General features: G+C 45.2%; 1 protein-coding gene and 1 pseudogene across 1 annotated transcript; both read right to left on the reverse strand.

Annotated features, from left to right (window-relative positions):
• The window catches only part of LOC137365614 (probable G-protein coupled receptor 139), a 58,403-nt pseudogene that overhangs the window by 29,830 nt on the left and 6,418 nt on the right, over nt 1-22,155 (reverse strand).
• On the reverse strand, nt 2,804-6,776 carry LOC137365606 (probable G-protein coupled receptor 139). Its single transcript, XM_068027982.1, has 2 exons — nt 6,701-6,776; nt 2,804-3,714 (listed from the first exon to the last, which is right to left on the reverse strand). Exons 1-2 carry the CDS (start codon nt 6,738-6,740, stop codon nt 2,804-2,806), a joined length of 951 nt encoding a protein of 316 aa, XP_067884083.1. The 5' UTR covers nt 6,741-6,776.

Raw genomic sequence — 22,155 nt, forward strand, 5'->3', positions numbered from 1 at the left:
CCTTTAATTGGCAACGTAAGGGCTTTGATTGGCACGTTTTCTGCCCCCCCCCGCCCTATGTAAAGTGAGATGGAGGCCTCCCAGAACCTCCCGCTCCATTTTACACCAACCCCAACCCCCCCTCCCCCCCTCCACCACCATCCGGCTCGCTGGGGTGGCATAAAATTTCGGGCAGTGTGCCTTTTTAGATAGAAAGAAGTCACTGTTTGTGTATTTGTTAAAGCTTTCTTTAAGTTTGGAAATGTCAGTGCTTCTGCCTCGTTCCATTTCCAATTGACATCTTGACATCGTTTCTCAAAGTGGGGCTGTAATAGAGGCATACTCTGGGATAAATCTCACAATATACAATGCAATGTAGAGATTTGATTTGGTTTGTATTTATGGGAGGATCTGCATTCAAGATTCCCTTCACCATCTTAGAATCTGGAGAAAGACATTTTTTATGCCTGTAGCTGAAAAATGCACTTGTCTTTATTTCGTGGCAATTTGTGCATCTGGAGTCGATCCAACACTACTTGTGTGGGCTTGTCCTGTTCTGCTTGTGTTCTCCTGTATACTGGCAGTTGTTGTACACACATGGTGATTGATTGATTTTTAAATCTGAAAACCTCAATGCAAGTCTTTTGTATATTCCTGGGTTGTCTGTGTTGTTTGCCTTATTGTAAACACTTTTTTCTTTGGGTGTTCAGGTTTGCACCCCTTTTAATAATTAATATTTGATCATACATGTATGGCTGCATCACTTTTGTTTTCTTTATTTCTGTGTACCTGCAAAATGTTTTTCTCCTGTTCCGGCCTAGGTTTTCTCTTTGATCCAGTCCTGGTTTGCTCTCATTTTCTTTTTGCGGTGTTTGCTTTCAGTTCTTGGATCCTTCTGTGCTTCGTCCTTTCTTTTTCTTCTGTTTTGTTCTCTCCTCATCGCCAACAATTGTAGTGTTGTGCTGTGTTCTTAAATCCTCTTTCACTGACAAATGCAGGCTTTATATTTGGATTCAATACAAGCACTATTTATTGTCTTAGTTATTTACATTGCATGATTTCAGGTACAGGTCTTTCCTCACTTGTGCGCCCTTTGTAAAGCCATGTGCTGAGTGAGCTCTCAAAATGGGAGGAGTCTATATATATATATATATATATATATATATATCTGATATATCTGTTGATGTCATCAGTGGCATCAGTGGCCTGGTCTCTTAAAGGTACAGTTTCTTAAAGCTGAACTACATTTTAAATCCTGGTGGTGCTCCCTTGCACCCCTCCCCCCCACCAATCGCTCCTCCCATCCCGCCTCCCCACCCGAGCCCCTTGACTAGTATTGTCCAGATCTGAACCACAATTCAACAATGGCCCTCACCATCTGACTCAGAAAGAGAGAGAGAGAGGTGACCGTGCATGGGGAATGGAAGGGAAACAGCCTCAATAAAGTGTCTTCAAAAACAAAAATAATTTCAAAAATCAATTTGCACAAGAAGATTTCCATCATCTGCAGCATTTTTACTTTTGTAAGAAGAAGTTTTACTTTCTTTCAGAGCAATTGTGAGGAGTTGAGCATTAAATCAGAGGAGGTGGAGGAGACATTGTGGCTGCTGTTTCTCTCCCTATCCTGCAGGGGGCGCTCTGTATCTCCTCCTACCCCCTCCCCCTCCCCCACCGCTGGGTGTATTTTCAGATCCCCAGCAATTCCTCGTGCCATTCAGTTGATGGGAATCTGGGAATAAATATTACATTTTTGGACTGGAATCACAGCCCGTGTCTGCTCTCAGTTGTTTTGTTTATTACTTAATTGAAACTGCAAGGGAAACTTTGTTACTGCACCCGGAGCAGGACTGATTGGTCAGTCACTAGGAAACTAGCATCAATGTGATGTTGACCACTCTCGGGTGATTGGACAGATTTCATTTCCCTCATATTTTGGGAGTAAGTAATTATAAGTGTTAATGAGTCCATAGAAGGGAAGAACATTGCATTGTATGAGTTTTAGATATCTGGAGTAACTCCATAAAGTTTGATATCCAACTCAGTGTGCTGAGTGTTTTCGATTATTCATGCAATTCACGTGCCTGAACCAGGATAAGAAGATTACAAATTCTACACACTCCCTCAGTACTGAACCTGTGACAGTGCGATGCTCCCTCAGTACTGAAGATCTGCAGCACTATCTCAGTACTGACCCTCCGACAGTGCAGTGCTCCCTCAGTACTGAATCTCCCATACTGCAGCACTGCCTCAGCACTAACCCTGCAACACTGCAGCACTCCTTCCGTACTGCATCTCCAACAGTGCAGTGCTCCCTCAGTACTGAACCTCTGACAGTGCAGCATTCTCACAGTACTGACCGTCCGACAGTGCAGCACTCCATCAGTACTGACCCTTCCATACTGCAGCACTGGCACGGTAATGACCCTCAAACAGTGCAGCACTCCCTCATTACTGACCCTCCCTCAGTGCAGTGCTCCCACAGCACAGGTGCCCCAGGGGCGCGGAGGGGGTGTGTCTGTTTTGATATTTTGTGGCTGGACCCCCGAGCTGCTGAGTCGGAGTTGAGAGACACTCACCCTCCACCCAAGGGCACTTGACCTGGATTCCTGAGGAGAGGGAATCATTAACAATATCAGCTAAGTTGAGCAACCGGAAGGGACTCAGCTCCCCACCCCCCATCCATCTGTGCAGCTGCTAAGCTGTGACACTGGTCTGCTGGCTCCTCTGCCGAGCCCAGCCCTGCTCCCTCACACTGGGTCTCTCTGTCTCCCTTGGTGGGGCTTGTCCAGACGTGAACTCCCCCATGCAGGACTGGAAAAACCTCTCAGTTGTTTTGTTTATTAATTAATTGAATAATTGATGTAACCGGATATTTAACCGCACCCTTGAACTGCTCTCTGAACTTGGACTGAGTCACCCCATAAATAAATGTGTTTGTGCAGCAACTTAAAAGCAGCAGCATAAATCCAACTTGTCGAAATATATGTTCAGAATCGTTGTAATCCTTGGGATCTGTTCCTGTTATGATATAATAGAAGAAATCGATAACAATTATCAACCACAGAAGTATGAAGCTGCCGGAGATGGTGAAGAGTAAAATCATAGACTTCCTTCTGCTCTCCATCTTTGGGTCATTGTGATTCTCTCCCTCTCTCTGACCCCTCAGTCCCTTACGGACTCGACTGGCCACTAAAATGTGTCTGACTGTCAGAGCGTTGAGCAACAGAATTAAAACAAATGGGAGCAATGGGGTTAAAACAGTATCAAACCATGCAAATCCCACCCATCCGGGCTCAGTATAATAGCTTGGCTTTATAGAACATTCCCACGGTACATTGTCGATTATCTCTTCAGGTTCAGTTGTAAAGTAGAAGGGGATGTTTCTTGAACAGAGCAGAATGCAGGTTGTTGCGAGAACCACAGCCGCAGTTTTCTCGGTGCAATATTTAGTTTTCAGCTTCTGACAACAAATGGCCACAAATCGATCGAAGGAGAAAGTGACGGTGAACCAGACAGAACATTCTGCAGCTGTACAAAGCAGGACAAAGATAACAGTACACACCGGGGTGATTTTCAGGAAAGATCCCGGGAAATAATAATAACTGATCCGCCACAGTACGACATCAGTGACAATGACCAGTAGGTCCGTTGTTGCCATGGCCACCAGGTAGTAAGTGGTGCAGGTGGAGAGTCCGCACTTTCCCCGGGACAGGATCACAATCGCCAGGAAATTAACTGGAAGAGAGAGAAGGGAAAAGAGACTGGAAATTACTGATCAAATATTCTCCGTGTCTGAGCCAGACAGGAACGGCAGGATTTTAGCACCATAAACAGGTGGGTTGGGGCTGGGTCAGAGGTTAAAATCTAAAAGTCTCAACCCCGACCCCAACCCAACTCCAACCAGCCCACTTCCGGGTTTAACAGAGTTTAACACTTTTAACACTTCCGCTCTCAATTGACGGGTTGGTAATTTAAATATTTTAATCAGTCTGGAAGTCTCTGATCTAATCTGCTTTCCAAGTTTAACTCTGTTGTCCCGGTTTCCCCATTCAATCCCATGGCCCACATAAAGAATTGGCTATCAGAAACCAACCCCCAAACCCCCACTGTGATTGGACAACCTGTGATAGGACACCCATGTTATCAGGCTGCTCCTCCTGATTGGACTCCCCCTCCCCCTCTCCAGAGTTGGAACACCCCTGGGTTTGGACCTCACTCTGATTGGACACCCCAGTCCCACTGGAATCAACACCCACCTCACCACTGGTTCTGGATTACCCCTCCCCAGATTGGATCTTCATGGGCTCAGAACCCCCCCCCCCTCCAGATTCAGACCCCCCACCGCGGGCATCGGACCAACCTGAGATTAGACCTCTCCTGGGGACCGAAACACACTGCAGGATAGCAGATCCCTCCTTGGGGTTGGTGAACAAACACCCTCCGCCCTTCCTTTCCTCCCTCTCTCCCTCTTCCCTTCACCCCTCCCCTCCCCCTCCTATCATCCCCTCCTCCTCTCTGGACTTAGACCAGGGTTTAGGATGGGTGACCCCTCTGTGGGGGTTGTGGATCAAACAGGCCAGATCTGTGATGTCATCACTCGCTCCCCCTCTGGAGTCAGGTATTGGACACTCCTGCTATTTGGTATTAAACCCCTGGGATCATGGTTTGGACCGCCCTGGTCCTGAGGCCTACGCCAGAGCCCAAGCTGCCTGACAGGAAGCCAGGCCTGTCAATCAGGCTGATGTCAGGGTGGGGAAGTTGTCAATGATAAATGGACAGAGTGTGGAGTTAAAACTCTGAAACACCACTCCGCACCTATGTAAACCACACCTGTTAATATCCAGGCCTAATGATTGGAGCAAAAACAAAACTCTGAGACTGCTGTAAATCTGATAAAAAAATAGGAGAATATTGAAAACATTCAGCAAGTCAGGCAACATCTGTAGAGAGAGAAACAGAGTTAACATTTCAGGTCGATTAACCTTTCATCAGTACCGGAAGATATTAGAGGTTAACAGTTTTAAAAGCAATGATAGAGCCAATGAAAAGAGGGAAAAGGGGGAGGAAAGAACCAAAGGGAAGGTCTGTGATTGGATGGAGGGCAGGAGGGACTGAATGGCCAGAGGGATGACGGTGGAATGAGAATGGGACAATTGAAGAAACAGAGGGGGTGTAAATGGTTCCAGCAGAATAACAGAGGGAGAGGGAAGCATGGAAAATCTGAAAAGAGGAGAAGGCTCTAGTGGCCTGGAAAAGTGATGGAGAATGGTGGGTAGAGCCCAGGGATGTGGAGCAGCCTGCCAGCTGTGTACCAATAGGGAATCTCCCACCTAAAGCCCCAACCCACACCCCCTCCACTCCAAATGACCCTGGTGTGGGCCATCCATCATTACCAGAACAGAAAATGGGAGCTGTGGTTATAATCTGAAATGTTTAATATCAGTGTTGGGTCCGACTGGCAAAAAAAAAATTGTCATTGAAAAATTCATTGCTGTTCCTGTGGAAGAGTGTGGGAAGTCGAGGATAGAGAGGTCAGAGTGTGAGTGGGATGTGGAATTAAAAGGACAAGTGACTGGAATCTCAGGGTGACACTTGCAGATGGAACAGAAGAGTTCAGCAAAGCAACCACCCAATCTGCATTTAATCCTCTCCCAATGCTCAGGAAACTATTGTGAGCAGTGAATGCAGTTACTACATTGGAAGATGTACAAGTAAAATCGCTGTTTCACCTAGCTGGATTGAGGCTGTGGGAGTCCATGAGATGATAGTAGATATTGATGGAAAGTCAATCCTCTGAAATGGAGGTAGCGGAATCGAGGAAAGAAAGGGAAGTGTCAGAGATTGAGCATAGGATGGAAATTAGAAGCAAAGTTCATTAAATTTTCCATTTCAGTATGAAAGAAGGAAATGGCCCCATCAGAGTCATCAAAATAACAGAATAAATGTGAAGAAGAGGACCTCGAGTGAGATTGGAACAAAGAATGATCCATGTATCCTACACAAAGGCAGCACAGCTGGGACCTAAATAGCCTCCCGTGGTGACACCATTTGAGTGTGGAGTATCCCAGTGTTTACACCCAAGGTCCACACACATATACTTTACAACAGGAACCCCACACAGGGTCCAGGATCTGAAACCTGCAAAGGGTTTTCATTCCCAGACCAGAGCCAGTGAGGAGTTCCAGTGGGAATGAAGAGTGAATGAAATTAATCAAGTCAATTCCAAATGGAACTCTTGGAATGTACCAGCAGGAGATGGTGGAGGGAAAGCAGCCGGGCAACAGCCTCATGGTGTCTGTCAGGTAAGATCCCATCCACTGTGAGTTTAAGGACAGCTAGAGTTTACTGAACTTTGGACCACAGATGGGAAGATTGACATAGGCAGAAATTATACTAGACTTCTGGAGCACAGCTTCATGCACAGAGTGAAGGAAGTCACGTGTGTGGTGGGACAGTCAGTGCAGAATGAAGTGCATGATAATTCAGAGCGAGGTCACACCAGGACTGCTGCTTCCCGTATTGGTCTCCGATCTCAAAATACATAATTCCTGCCTGAGAGAGGTGTCAGTTATACTGGATTGAGATGAGAAGGTCTTCACTTGCAGGCTTGTGAATCTTTGGAATTCTGTAACCCAGAGAACTGTAAGTGCTCAGTCTTTGAGTATATTCAAGATAAGATAAACAGATCTTTGGACCCTAAGGCAATCAAAGGGCTAATTACATTGTGTGGGAAGGTGGAGGTGAGATCTTGGACGAGCCATGATCTTGTTGAATGGCGGAAGAGACTCGAGGGGCCGAATGGTCTACTCCAGCTCCTATTTCTTTATTTCGCTCTTATGTAATTAATTCCAAACAGAACATCTCGGGTTCTATTGAATAAGAACATTTATTAGATCAGTAAATAAGAAAAAAGGAACATTCAGCAAAACAGACTGGGGACCTGATAGCAAGAAACACACTCGGTCAGTACAATAAATCTCACAATCTGAACATATCCTAATTACACCTTCAATACATTTCCTCATCAGGATTGTACTGGAAGTTTCATCAGTTCATTCTGATGAATTATTCACACCGCTAGCCCACCATCTCTCTCTCACTTCTCAAGTAACTTCCCCCGCCTCCCTCCAGTCCCCCTCCAGTCCCCCTCCAGCTCTTTCTCAATCACTCCTCTCTCCCTGTCTTTTCACACTGATCACACTGATACTTTTCAAATGCCATCTAATCCTAATACCCTGAGTGTGCATTCTGTTTACTGGCCTTGTATTCAATGATTCTATTCTCAGTCAGTTTATTCAATGGTGAAGCCTCTGAAATAGAATGATAGAGTCATAGAGTCAAACAGCACAGAAACAGGCCCTTCGGCCCATCGTGTCTGTGCCGGCCATCAAGCACCTATCTATTCTAATCCCATTTTCCAGCACTTGGCCCGTAGCTTTGGATGCTATGGTGTTTCAAGTGCTCATCTAAATACTTCTTAAATGTTGTGAGGGTTCCTGCCTCTACCACCTCTTCAGGCAGTTTGTTCCTGATTCCAAACACCCTCCAGGTGAAAAATTTTAATCCTCAAATCCCCTCTAAACATCCTGCCCCTTACTTTAGATCTATGCCACCTGGCTATTGAACCCTCCGCTAATGGAAAAAGTTTATTCCTATCTATCCTATCAATGCCCCTCATAATTTTGTATACCTCAATCATATCACCCCTCAGCCTTCTCTGCTCTAAGGAAAACAACCCTAGCCTTTTCAGTCTCTCTTCATAGCTGAAATGCTTCAGCCCAGGCAACATCCTGGTGAATCTCCTCTGCACCCTCTTCAGTGCAATCACACCCTTCCTATAGTGTGGTGACCAGAACTGTACACAGTACTCCAGCTGTGGCCTAACTAGCGTTTTATACAGCTCCATCATAACCTCCCTGCTCTTATATTCTATGCCTCGGCTAATAAAGGTAAGTATCCCATATGCCTTCCAAACCACCTTATCTACCTGTGCTGCTGCCCTCAGTGATCTATGGACAATTACACCAAGATCCCTCTGACCTTCTGTACTTCCTAGGGTCCTACCATCCACTGCATATTCCCTTGCCTTGTTAGTCCTCCCAAAATGCATCACCTCACACTTCTCAGGAGTAAATTCCATTTGCCCATCTTACCAGCCCATCTATAGCGTCCCGTAATCTAAGACTTTCCTCCTCACTATTTACGACATCACTGATTTTCCTGTCATCTGTGAACTTACTGATCATACCTCCAATATTCATGTCGAAATCTTTAATGTACACTACAAACAGCAAGGGTCCCAGCACCAAGCCCTGCGGTACCACACTGGGCAAAGTCTTCTACTCGCAAAAAACAACCCTCGACCATCACCCTCTGCCTCCTGCCACTAAGCCAGTTTTAGATGCAATTTGCCAAATTGCCCTGGATCCCATGGGCTCTTACCTTCTTAACCAATCTCCCATGTGGGACCTTATTAAAAGCCTTACTGAAGTCCATGTAGATTACATCAACTGCTTTACCCTCATCTACACATCTAGTCACCTCCTCGAAAAATTCAGTCAGGTTTGTTAGACACGAGCTCCCCCTGACAAAGCCATGCTGACCATTTCTGGTTAATCCCTGCCCCTCCAAGTGGGGATTAATCCTGTCCCTCAAAATTTTTTTCCAATAGTTTCCCAACCTCTGATGTTCGAGTCACCAGCCTGTAATTACCTTGTTTATCCCTGCTGCCCTTCTTGAATAATGTACTACATTCGCTGTCCTCCAGTCCTCTGGTACCTCTCCTGCGGCCTGAAAGGATTTGAAAATTTGTGTCAGAGTCCCTTTGCCTCATATAACAGCCTGGGATACAACCTATCTGGGCCTGGGGATTTATCCACTTCTTCTTTTTCTTTTGGGCCTCCTTATCTCGAGAGACAATGGATACGCGCCTGGAGGTGGTCAGTGGTTTGTGAAGCAGCGCCTGGAGTGGCTATAAAGGCCAATTCTGGAGTGACAGGCTCTTCCACAGGTGCTGCAGAGAAATTTGTTTGTTGGGGCTGTTGCACAGTTGGCTCTCCCCTTGCGCCTCTGTCTTTTTTCTAAGCCCGCTAAAACAGCTAATACTTCCTCTCTTTCAATGCTAATATGTTCAAGTATATCGCAATCCCTCTCCCTGATCTCCACACCTACATCGTACTTCTCCATAGTGAACACAGATGAAAAATAATCATTTAAAACCTCACCTATATCCTCCAGCTCCACACAGATAGCCATTTTGGTCCCTAAAGGGCCCCACCCTTTCCCTGGTTATCCTCTTGCCCTTAATACACTTATAAAATGCCTTAGGATTTTCCTTTATCTTGCCCGCATGTGTTTTTTCATGTCCCTTCTTAGCTCTCCTAATTATGTTCTTAAGTACCTCCCTACACTTTCTATACTCCTCTAGGGCCTCCGCAGTTTTCAGCACTCTGAATCTGCCATAAGACTCCTTTTATCCTGATGCAATCCTCAATATCCTTGGACACCCAGTGTTCCCTAGACTTGTTGGTCCAACCCTAAGGCTTTCTATAGGTATATCAGGAATAAAAGAATGACTAGAGTTAGATTAGGGCCAATCAAGGATAGTAGTGGGAAGTTGTGTGTGGAATCAGAGGAGATAGGGGAAGTGTCAAATGAATATTTTTCGTCAGTATTTACAGTAGAGAAAGAAAATGTTGTCGAGGAGAATACTGAGATTCAGGCTACTAGGCGAGATGGGATTGAGGTTCACAAGGAGGAGGTGTTATCAATTTTGGAAAGTGTGAAACTAGATAAGTCCCCTGGGCCAGATGGGATTTATCCTAGGATTCTCTGGGAAGCTAGGGAGGAGATTGCAGAGCCTTTGTCCTTGATCTTTATGTCGTCATTGTCGACAGGAATAGTGCCGGAAGACTGGAGGATAGCAAATGTTGTCCCCTTGTTCAAGAAGAGGAGTAGAGACAGCCCTGGTAATTATAGACCTGTGAGCCTTACTTCGGTTGTGGGTAAAATGTTGGAAAAGGTTATAAGAGACAGGATGTATAATCATCTTGAAAAGAATAAGTTCATTAGCGATAGTCAGCACGGTTTTGTGACGGGTAGGTCGTGCCTCACAAACCTTATTGAGTTTTTCGAGAAGGTGACCAAACAGGTGGATGAGGGTAAAGCAGTGGATGTGGTGTATATGGATTTCAGTAAGGCGTTTGATAAGGTTCCCCATGGTAGGCTATTGCAGAAAATACGGAAGTATGGGGTTGAAGGTGATTTAGAGCTTTGGATCAGAAATTGGCTAGCTGAAAGAAGACAGAGGGTGGTGGTTGATGGCAAATGTTCATCCTGGAGTTTAGTTACTAGTGGTGTACCGCAAGGATCTGTTTTGGGGCCACTGCTGTTTGTCATTTTTATAAATGACCTGGATGAGGGTGTAGAAGGGTGGGTTAATACATTTGCAGATGACTCTAAGGTCGGTGGAGTTGTGGATAGTGCCGAAGGATGTTGTAGGGTACAGAGAGACATAGATAGGCTGCAGAGCTGGGCTGAGAGATGGCAAATGGAGTTTAATGTGGAAAAGTGCGAGGTGATTCACTTTGGAAGGAGTAACAGGAATGCAGAGTACTGGGCTAATGGGAAGATTCTTGGTAGTGTTTATGAACAGAGAGATCTTGGTGTCCAGGTACATAAATCCCTGAAGGTTGCTACCCAGGTTAATAGGGCTGTTAAGAAGGCATATGGTGTGTTAGCTTTTATTAGTAGGGGGATCAAGTTTCAGAGCCACGATGTCATGCTGCACCTGAACAAAACTCTGGTGAGACCGCACCTGGAGCATTGCGTGCAGTTCTGGTCACCGCATTATAGGAAGGATGTGGAAGCTATGGAAAGGGTGCAGAGGAGATTTACTAGGATGTTGCCTGGTATGGAGGGAAGGTCTTACGAGGAAAGGCTGAGGGACTTGAGGCTGTTTTCATTGGAGAGAAGGAGGAGGAGAGGTGACTTAATAGAGACATATAAGATAATCAGAGGGTTGGACAGGGTGGACAGTGAGAGTCTTTTTCCTCGGATGGTGATGGCAAACATGAGGGGACATAGCTTTAAGTTGAGGGGTGATAGATATAGGACAGATGTCAGAGGTAGTTTCTTTACTCAGAGAGTAGTAGGGGCGTGGAACGCCCTGCCTGCAACAGTAGTAGACTCGCCAACTTTAAGGGCATTTAAGTGGTCATTGGATAGACATATGGATGAAAATGGAATAGTGTAGGTCAGATGGTTTCACAGTTCAGCGCAACACCGAAGGCCGAAGGGCCTGCACTGCGCTGTAATGTTCTAAAAAAAATTTCACTTTAACGGGCACAGGTTGGCTCTGAACTCTCAATATTTCCTCTTTGAATGACTCCAACTGGTCTGATGTAGACTTTCCAACAAGTAGCTGCTCCCAGTCCACTTTGGCCAGATCCTGTTTTATCACATTGAAATCGGCCTTCCCCCAATTCATTACTTTGATTTCTGGCACATCTTTGTCCTTTTCCATAACTACTTGAAATCTTACAGAGTTATGGTCATTATCCCCGAAATGCTCCCCCACTGTTATTCTACCACTTGTCCGGCTTTTTTCCCTAGGATTAGGTCCAGTACTGCCCCTTCTCTTGGAGGACTTTCTACGTGCTGGCTCAAAAAGCTCTCCTGTATGCTTTTTAAGAATTCTGCCCCTTTAAGCCTTTTGCACTAAGACTATCCCAGTTGATATTAGGGACATTGAAATCCCCTAATATTATTACCCTATTATTTTTACACCTCTCTCAGGTGGCTAAGGTAGTTAAGAAGGCATACGGCATGCTTGCCTTCATTGGTCAGGCATAGAGTATAAAAATTGGCGAGTCATGTTGCAGCTGTACAGAATCTTAGTGAGGCCACACTTGGAATATTGCGTGCAATTCTGGTCACCACACCACCAGAACGATGTGAAGGTTTTGGAGAGGGTACAGAAGAGGTTTACCAGGATGTTGCCTGGTCTGGAGGCCTGCTATGAGGAGAGGTTGGATAAACTCGCATTGTTTTCACTGGAACGACGGAGGTGGAGGGGCGACATGATCGAGGTTTACAAAGTTTTGAGTGGCATGGACAGAGTGGATAGTCAGAAGCTTTTTCCCAGGGTGGAAGAGTCAGTTGCTAGGGGACATAGGTTTAAGGTGCGAGGGGCAAAGTTTAGAGGGGATGTGCGAGGCAAGTTCTTTACACAGAGGGTGGTGAGTGCCTGGAACTTGCTTCCGGGGGAGGTGGTGGAAGCAGATACCATAGCGACATTTAAGAGGCATCTTGACAAATACATCAATAGGATGGGAATAGAGGGATACGGACCCCGGAAGTGCAGAAGGTTTTAGTTTAGACAGGCATCAAGATCGGCGCAGGCTTGGAGGGCCGAATGGCCTGTTCCTGTGCTGTACTGTTCTTTGTTCTTTGTTCTCTGAGATTTGCCTACATATCTGCTCCTCTATCTCTCCCTGACTGTTTGGAGGCCTGTAGTACACTCCCAGCCAAGTGATTGCTCCCTTTATGTTTTTAAGTTCTACCCATATGACCTCGGTTGAGGAACCTTCTAAGACAGCATCCCTCCTTACTGCAGTAATTGACTCCTTGATCAACAGCGCAATGCCACCTCCTCTTTTATCTCTTCCCGTCACGCCTGAAGATTCTATACCCTGGAATATTGAGCAGCCAGTCCTGCCCCTCCCTCAACCATGTCTCTGTGATAGCAATAATATCATAATCCCATGTGCTAATCAATGCCCTCAATTCACCTGCCTTATTAGTAAGACTCTTTGCATTAAAGTAGATGCAACCCAGCCTTGAATTATTCACTTGTGCCTTAACAGGTCTATATTTGCTCTGCCTCCCAGACTGACTCAGTTTTTCTTCGATATTTGACTGTGCATCACCCCCTAATGTAACTCCACTCTGTATCCAATCCCCCTGCCAAATTAGTTTTAACAACTGCGTCCCCCCACCCACAGCACCAGCTTTAATGTTTAATTAAACAATAGTTTAATGCTTCTGCAGATCACGCAAATCTCAACCTGTTCACCTACACTATTCACTTTATCTACAATGGATGGAATAAACACAATCAAAAGATTCTTCCAGACACACCTCACAATCACTGAAATTCTTTCTCCTGCAATTATAAAGTATACCTTTAGACTGTGAGATTGTTTAACGAATAAAGCACTAACATCACCACTGCTACAAATGATCTGCAGATAAATAGAAGGACTCATTATTCCAACAGATACAGTGTAAACTGTTGCAACATCACATCAATAAATTTCATTTTACAATGTAGCCCAGTGACAGTGAATTCATCCACAGTGAAACGGAGAAGGAGATGTGAAAGAATCAGCAGCAAACTCTGTTCAGTGTCCGGACCTCTGAAGCAGCGTCAGACACACACAGAATGAAATAATATTGCATAACAGTGACAAGCAATAAATACATTGAAATCCCAGTTAAACTGAACCATGTTATTGGGGAGGGACGACATTGCACTGCCTCCTTGTAACACTGAGATTGTGAGCAGCCTCATTATCAATCACTGAAAACACATTCATAACAATATTCTAGAATAGGTTAGCTCCACAACATGAAACTGCCAGCAGTTCCTGATGGTCTGTTTCCTGCTTATAGTCCAGACCTAATTTCAGTACATTCAGTGCAGGGAATAATCCATTAACATTATCAAAGAGGGTTAAAGTAAGATCATTACAAATATAATGCAGCTTCTACAAGACTGAAAATGCAGTGACTGAGAATATTCCATCATTCAACTGTTGGAACAGAACAGGCAACTGTGTAAAACATGCAGTGAGTACAGCAGCACAGTTAACTCTGATTACACCATTAATAGCTGAGATAACAGCTTACCAGGAACTCCAATGGCTGCAAGAAGAGGATAGTAAATGTGTTCAATCTGATTGATTACAGCACGTCCCATTTTTGGAACAAGCAGTGACTTCTGTTAGCCTGGAACCCACAGCTCAGGCAGGCACTCTGAGCTAATCCATTCCAACGGGTTCAGATTTATACAGGGGACAAGTCTCCACTGACATGGCTAAACTCCTGATCATTGCTATTAGTTACACTCACTTGAACAAACACATTACATCAGCAGCTTTGAGTCTGATGTAAATAATGCAGTGGATAAATCACACATATCTCAATGTCTAGGATGTTATCTTACTTAGAGCTCTCTTGGGAATAAAGTTGAAAGCTGAATTCATACAGAACTTATCAAACAATTACGAGCATCTTCATTCACAGTTTTCACATAATTGTATTGCACATGTTCACTCCTGTGGATTCAAATATAAATGTTATTGATTTTTCTGTGGTATATAATGAATCCAGGGACACAAGCAGACCTGTTTCACTCTTTTCCTCCAGTTTTCCAGGTAAAATATGTTCTTTGAGTCTCAGACACAGGGACCGTTAGAGGCCACGTTCAGGATTGAAACATAGAAACATCGAAAATAGGAGCAGGAGTAGGCCATTTGTCCCTTCAAGACTGCTCCACCATTCATTATGATCATGGCTGATCATCCAACTCAGCAACCTGTTCCTGCTTTTGCCCCATACCCTTTGATCCCTTTCGCCTGAAGAGCTATATCTAACTCCTTCTGGAAAAAATACTATGTTTTGGCCTCAACTGCTTTCTGTGGTAGTGAATTCCACAGGCTCAACATTCTCTGGGTGTGGACATTTCTCATCATCTCAGTCCTGAAAGGTTTACCCCGTATCCTTAGACTATGACCCCTGGATCTGGACTTCCCCACCATCGCGAACATCATTCCTGCATCTTACCCTGTCAAGTCCTGTTAGAATTTTATAGGTTTCTATGAGATCCCCCCCTCACTCTTCTGAACTCTGGCGAATATAATCCTAACCGGCTCAATCTCTCCTCATACGTCAGTCCCACCATCCCAGGAATCAGTCTGGTAAACATTCACTGCACTCCCTCTATATCAAGAACATCCTTCCACAGAAAAGGAGACCAAAACTGCACACAATATTCCAGATGTGGCCTCACCAAGGCCCTGTATAATTGCAGCAAGACATCCCTGCTCCTGTACTCGAATCCTCTCGCTATGAAGGCCAACATACAATTTGCCTTTTTTACCGCCTGTTGCACCTGCATGCTTAACTTCAGCGACTGGTGTACGAGAGCACCCAGGTCTCGCTGCATATTCCCCCTCTCAGTTTATAGCCGTTCAGATAATAATCTGCCTTCCTGTTTTTGCTACCAAAGTGGATAACCTCACATTTATCCACATTATACTGCATCTGCCATGCATCTGCATCTGCCACTCTCTCAACTTGTCCAAATCACCCTGAAGCCTCTCTGCATCCTCCTCACAACTCAACCTCCCACCCAGTTTTGTGTCATCTGCAAATTTGGAGATATTACATTTAGTTCCTTAATCTAAATCATTAATGTATATTGTGAATAGCTGGGGTCCTCGCACCGATCCCTGCGGTACCCCACTAGTCACTGCCTGCCATTCGGAAAAAGACCCATTTATCCTTACTCTGTGTCCTGTCCACCAACCAATTTTCTATCAAAGAACAAGAACAAAGAACAAAGAAAATTACAGCACAGGAACAGGCCCTTCGGCCCTCCAAGCCTGCGCCGATCCAGATCCTCTATCTAAACATGTCGCCTATTTTCTAAGGGTCTGTATCTCTTTTCTTCCTGCCCATTCATGTATCTGTCTAGATACATCTTAAAAGACGCCATCGTGTCCGCATCTACCACCTCCGCTGGCAACGCGTTCCAGGCACCCACCACCCTCTGCATAAAGAGCTTTCCACGCATATCCCCCCTAAACTTTTCCCCTTTCACTTTGAACTCGTGTCCTCTCGTAATTGAATCCCCCACTCTGGGAAAAAGCCTCTTGCTATCCACCCTGTCTATACCTCTCATGATTTTGTACACCTCAATCAGGTCCCCCCTCAACCTCCGTCTTTCTAATGAAAATAATCCTAATCTACTCAACCTCTCTTCATAGCTAGCGCCCTCCATACCAGGCAACATCCTGGTGAACCTCCTCTGCACCCTCTCCAAAGCATCCACATCCTTTTGGTAATGTGGCGACCAGAACTGCACGCAGTATTCCAAATGTGGCCGAACCAAGTCCGATACAACTGTAACATGACCTGCCAACTCTTGTACTCAATACCCCGTCCGATGAAGGAAAGCATGCCATATGCCTTCTTGACCACTCTATTGACCTGCGTTGCCACCTTCAGGGAACAATGGACCTGAACACCCAAATCTCTCTGTACATCAATTTTCCCCAGGACTTTTCCATTTACTGTATAGTTCACTCTTGAATTGGATCTTCCAAAATGCATCACCTCGCATTTGCCCTGATTGAACTCCATCTGCCATTTCTCTGCCCAACTCTCCAATCTATCTATATTCTGCTGTATTCTCTGACAGTCCCCTTCACTATCTGCTACTCCACCAATCTTAGTGTCGTCTGCAAACTTGCTAATCAGTCCACTTATACTTTCCTCCAAATCATTTATGTATATCACAAACAACAGTGGTCCCAGCACGGATCCCTGTGGAACACCACTGGTCACACGTCTCCATTTTGAGAAACTCCCTTCTACTGCTACTCTCTGTCTCCTGTTGCCCAGACAGTTCTTTATCCATCTAGCAAGTACACCTTGGACCCCATGCGCCTTCACTTTCTCCATCAGCCTGCCATGGGGAACCTTATCAAACGCCTTACTGAAGTCCATGTATATGACATCGACAGCGCTTCCCTCATCAATCAACTTTGTCACTTCCTCAAAGAATTCTATTAAGTTGGTAAGACATGACCTTCCCTGCACAAAACCATGTTGCCTATCACTGATCAGCCCATTTTCTTCCAAATGGGAATAGATCCTATCCCTCAGTATCTTCTCCAGCAGCTTCCCTGCCACTGACGTCAGGCTCACAGGTCTATAATTACCTGGATTATCCCTGCTACCCTTCTTAAACAAGGGGACAACATTAGCAATTCTCCAGTCCTCCGGGACCTCACCCGTGTTGTTATGAATGTTGCATGCCTTTGATTCTGTCTTTTGTCATTCTTGCAAACTCTGTCCTTACGTCCCGGTTTGAAAGTGAAAAGCACGAATCATCTGCTAGAATTTTAGACTTGGGTAAGGCTGACTTTATCGAGATGAGACAGAGACTGTCCACGGTAAACTGGGAAGATCTGTTAATGAGTCAAACGACTGAAGAACAGTGGAGAATATTTAAAGAAACATTTAATGAAATACAGAGTGAGTATATACCCGAGAGGAAAAAGGTCCACTTCACAGAAAAAACAGCCATGGACAACTAAAGAGATTAGGGATAGCATAAAACAAAAAGAAAGGGCTTACAAAAATGCAAAATGCAGCAGAGATCCAGCTGAATGGGATCGATACAAAGACCAGCAAAGGGTCACAAAGCAGCTTTTAAGAGCTACTAAAAGAGATTAGGAAAGGAAACTTGCAAGGGACATCAAAATCAATAAGAAGAAATTTTATAGTTCCATAAAGGGAAAACGGATGGTCAAGAGCAATGTCGGCTCACTAAAAGCTGAAACTAGAATCCCCAGGACCTGACGGTTTCCATCCGAGGGTGTAAAAGGAAGTAGGCGAGCACATTGTAGATGCCCTAACTATAGTCTTTCAGAGTTCCCTAGATTCAGGAGTGGTCCCTCTGGATTGGAAAGTTGCACATGTCACTCCACTTTTTAAGAAGGGTGAAAGGGGGAACCAAGGAAATTACAGACCAGTTAGCCTGACATCTGTGGTGGGCAAGTTGCTGAAGTCTATAATCAAGGATAGGGTGACTGAACATCTAGAAAAATTTCAGTTAATCAGGGACAGCCAGCATGGATTCATGACGGGAAGGTCATGCCTGACAAATCTCATTGAATTTTTTGAAGAGGTCACTAAGGTAGTGGACAGGGGAGTGTCTATGGATGTTATTTAAATGGATTTCCAGAAGGAATTTGATTTAGTCCCACATAAGAGACTGTTAACTAAGGTAGAAGCCCATGGAGTTGAGGGCAAATTATTGACATGGTTAGAAAGTTGGTTGAGTGGTAGGTGACAGAGAGTGGGGATAATGGGAATGTAGTCTGATTGGCAGGATGTAACTATTTATTTATTTATTTTATTTAGGGATACAGCACTGAAACAGGCCCTTCGGCCCACCGAGTCTGTGCTGACCAACAACCACCCATTTATACTAACCCTACAGTAATCCCATATTCCCTATCACCTACCTACACTAGGGGAAATTTACAATGGCCAATTTACCTATCACCTGCAAGTCTTTGGATGTGGGAGGAAACCGGAGCACCCGACGAAAGCCCACGCAGACACAGGGAGAACTTGCAAACTCCGCACTGGAAGTACCCAGAATTGAACTCGGGTCTCTGGAACTGTGAGGCTGCGGTGCTAACCATTGCACCACTGTGCCGCCCATAAACTAGTGGTGTCCCGCAGGGATCTGTGTTGGGGCCTCAATTATTCACATTATTCATTAACGACTTGGATGATGGCATTGTAAGTCATATATCCAAATTTGCTGATGATACCAAGTTAGGCGGCATTGTAGACAGTCTAGATGAGAGCATAAAATTGCAAAGAGATATTGACAGACTAGGTGAGTGGGCAAACTGTGGCAGATGGATTTCAATGCGGACAAGTGTGAGGTTATCCATTTTGGGCCAAATAATGATAGAGCAGGGTACGTTCTAAATGGGAAGAGATTAATTACAGTGGATGTACAAAGAGACTTGGGGATTCAGGTGCATAATCTTTAAAATGCCACGAGCAAGTGCAGAAAATGATCAAAAAGGCGAATGGAATGCTAGCCTTTATATCTAGAGGATTGGAGTATAAAGATACAGAGGTTATGCTGCAGCTGTACAAAACCCTGGTTAGACCCCACTTGGAGTACTGTGAGAAGTTCTGGGCACCACACCTTAGGAAGGATATATTGGCCTTGGAGGGAGTGCAACGTAGGCTTACAAGAATGATACCTGGACTACAGGGGTTAAGTTACGAGGAGAGATTACACAAATTAGGCCTGTTTTCGACAGAATTTAGAAGGTGAAGGAATGATCTGATTGAAGTCTTCAAAATATTAACAGGAAAAGACAGGCTAAATAAACTATTTCCACTGGTTGGAGATTCTAAAACTCGGGGGCATAGTCTAAAAATTAGGACCAGACCGTTCAGGAGAGATGTTTGGAAACACTTCTTCATGCAAAGGGTGGTAGAGGTTTGGAACTCTCTCCCACAAACAGCAGTTGAAACTAGAACAGGTGTTAATTTGAAATCTGAGATAGATTTTTGTTAAGCAAAGATATTAAGGGATATGGGTCAAAGGCAGGTATATGGAGTTAGGCCGCGGATCAGCCATGATCTCATTGAATGGCGGGACAGGCTCGAGGGGCTGAATAGCCGACTCCCATTCCTATCTTCCTATGTTCCTATGGTACACTCTTCAGCTAATATATTCTTTCCCTTCCTGCCACACTCTGGTTATCATTACCGATACAATACCCTGTTTTAATGCCTCATTTTTGGCTTTAATTTGCCACATCCTGCCTCACCAGATCACCCCCCCCCCACCCCACCCCCGCCGCCGACACACACCCAACCCCGAATATTTAGTTTAAAGTTTTCTCTCCCACTCTAGTTATATGACTTGCCAGAAAACTGATCAGGTGAAGACTGTCCCATCGGTACCTCTCCCACTTTCCCCAGTAATGGTGACAGTGCTCCATGAATCAAAACCCATTTCTTCCATACCAATCTTTGAGCCACACATTCAACTCTCTGATCTTAGTTACCCTATGTCAATTCACTTGTGGCTTAGGTAGTAATCCACAGGTTATGACCTTTGTGGGTCTACATTATAATTTATCCCCTAGTTGGTCATAATCCCTAAGATGAACCTCTTTCCTCGTCCTATCTATGTCGCTGGTACATACGTGGCCCATGACAACTGAATTCTCTACACCCACTGCAAGTTTCTCTCCAGTGCAGAGCAGATGTCCCGAGCCCTGGCGCTGGGCAGGCAACACAGTCTTCTGGACTCTTGCTCTAGGCTGCAGAGAAACTACATATATCCCTCTGACTATACTATTCCCTACAACCACCACATTCCTATTTACTCCCCACACTTGAATGGCTCCCTGCACCACGGTGCCATGGTCAGTTTGCTCATCCACCCTACAGCTCCCACTGTCGTCCATACAGGCACCTCAAACCTGTTGGACAATTGCAAGGGCTGAGGCTCCTCCATTGTTACCTTCTGGGTCCCCGTTCCTGCTTCACTTGCAGTCACACCCCCTGCCCTCCCCCCTCTCCCTGTCCATGACAATAGACCAGATTTGAAGTTTTTAACCTAAAGGGAGTGACAGTCACCTGGAACAAAATGTGCCCCCTCCTTTATGAATCACAGTGCCCGAAGCTCAGAGTCTAGCTCATGAACTCTGAGCTGAAGTTCCTCAGGCTGCAGATGTGGATGATGTAGATCACATAGCTGCCCACCAGCTCCCACAGGCTACACCTGGAACACATCACCTGCCCTCTCATATTTTTTGTGTCCTATTTACCTAATTAAGTTGAAAAATATCACTCAACAGTTGTCAATAGTTATATCAAATGCCTTACCAAGTGAAGCTATGAATTAACTACAATATTTATATCTCTCCAGTACCAGTTTAAACTACTGTCCCCATTTAGAGAGGACAAAGCTTAAAACTCACCAACCACTCACCTATCTGCTCATCTTATTAATGATTCCAGGTTTCAGCTCTCATGTCCCACTGCTGGCTTATGGCGCTCTCACTCGGCCCACTCCTTTCCTCTAAAAGGTCCGAACAGCATCTCCTCTCTCACTGCGCCATATTCCCACTCTGTTTTGAGCTGCATTCAGTCGCTAGCTGCTACCTTCGTGCCTGCTTCAAACCGTTTCTAGTGTCAGAATGTTTGGCATTAAGAAGACACAGACATAATGTAGTTGGCAAAGAACCAGAGGCGAAATCAGAAGAATTGCAGCACACAGTGAGTTGTTGGGATCTACAATTCACTGCCTGAAAGCATTGTGGAAGCAGATTTAATAATATCTTTCAAAACGGAACTTAAATACTTGATAAGGGAAAAATGCAGGAGCCTGAGGAAAGAGGAGGGAAATGGAAATAATTAGATAGCTCTTTCAAAGAGACAGCACTGATACAATGGGCCGAAAAGCTTCCTTCGGTGCTACATCAATCTCTGATTGGATGAGCAAGAGACAGAGTGAAGGTAGTGAAGATCAGGTTGGAAGAGAGAACAGGAAATGGTGAGAGAGGGAACGAGAAGCTTGCATAACGTTTCGGGCAAAGGGGTCACGATCAGATATCTGCCCATGCCCGTTCCTGTTTATTCAGGTGGCACGCAACCTTCATGCTGTCTCCTCATTTACATGAAATCTACATGCTGTCTGCATGACCCGTCTGACAGACAGCTTGCTGTGACCGTCAAGAAGCATGGAGAAGTCTGGCTCCAATGTGGAACAGGGAGCTTTTCCTGTTCCTATAGCTCTCCCATTGACATGGAGGCCCACAGCCATGTGCACCATCGGGAATCCAGCTATCTCAAAAGCCATGTGACTTCTCATCTTGCTCCGGAGAAAATTATGTATTTACCCGACCTGGCATAGATGGCCTCTGTATCAATGGGCGGCATACTGGGAGATGATGGATATGTTGCCTGCTCCTGCCTGGATAGTTCCAGACGCCTGGAGGTTCAATTGAACTGTGACCTTAATGGCCACTGACAGCGCTATCCTCATCCTGGTCTGAGGCTGCAGGTCGTGTTGCAGGAGGTGCCACAGCCCTGTGACAACCTGCTTATTAAATCAGAGTCACCTCACACACTGCTCCTGGGTTAGGTATGGGTAGGAAAGGTGCACTTGGAAACCCAGGGTGGGTTGGACCCAGGGAGGGGGGGTCCCTTTCTTCATTGCAGAGGTTCCATTTCTGCAGCCTCTGCTCCATTTCTGAATCATGTTGAAGGCTCAAATGTATTGTAATTTCAGTCCCCATGTCTCGTCCAGAGTTGGGGTCCCAAATCCACTGACCT

This window comes from Heterodontus francisci, unplaced genomic scaffold, assembly GCF_036365525.1.
Source record: "Heterodontus francisci isolate sHetFra1 unplaced genomic scaffold, sHetFra1.hap1 HAP1_SCAFFOLD_96_1, whole genome shotgun sequence".
Classification (NCBI taxonomy): domain Eukaryota; kingdom Metazoa; phylum Chordata; class Chondrichthyes; order Heterodontiformes; family Heterodontidae; genus Heterodontus; species Heterodontus francisci.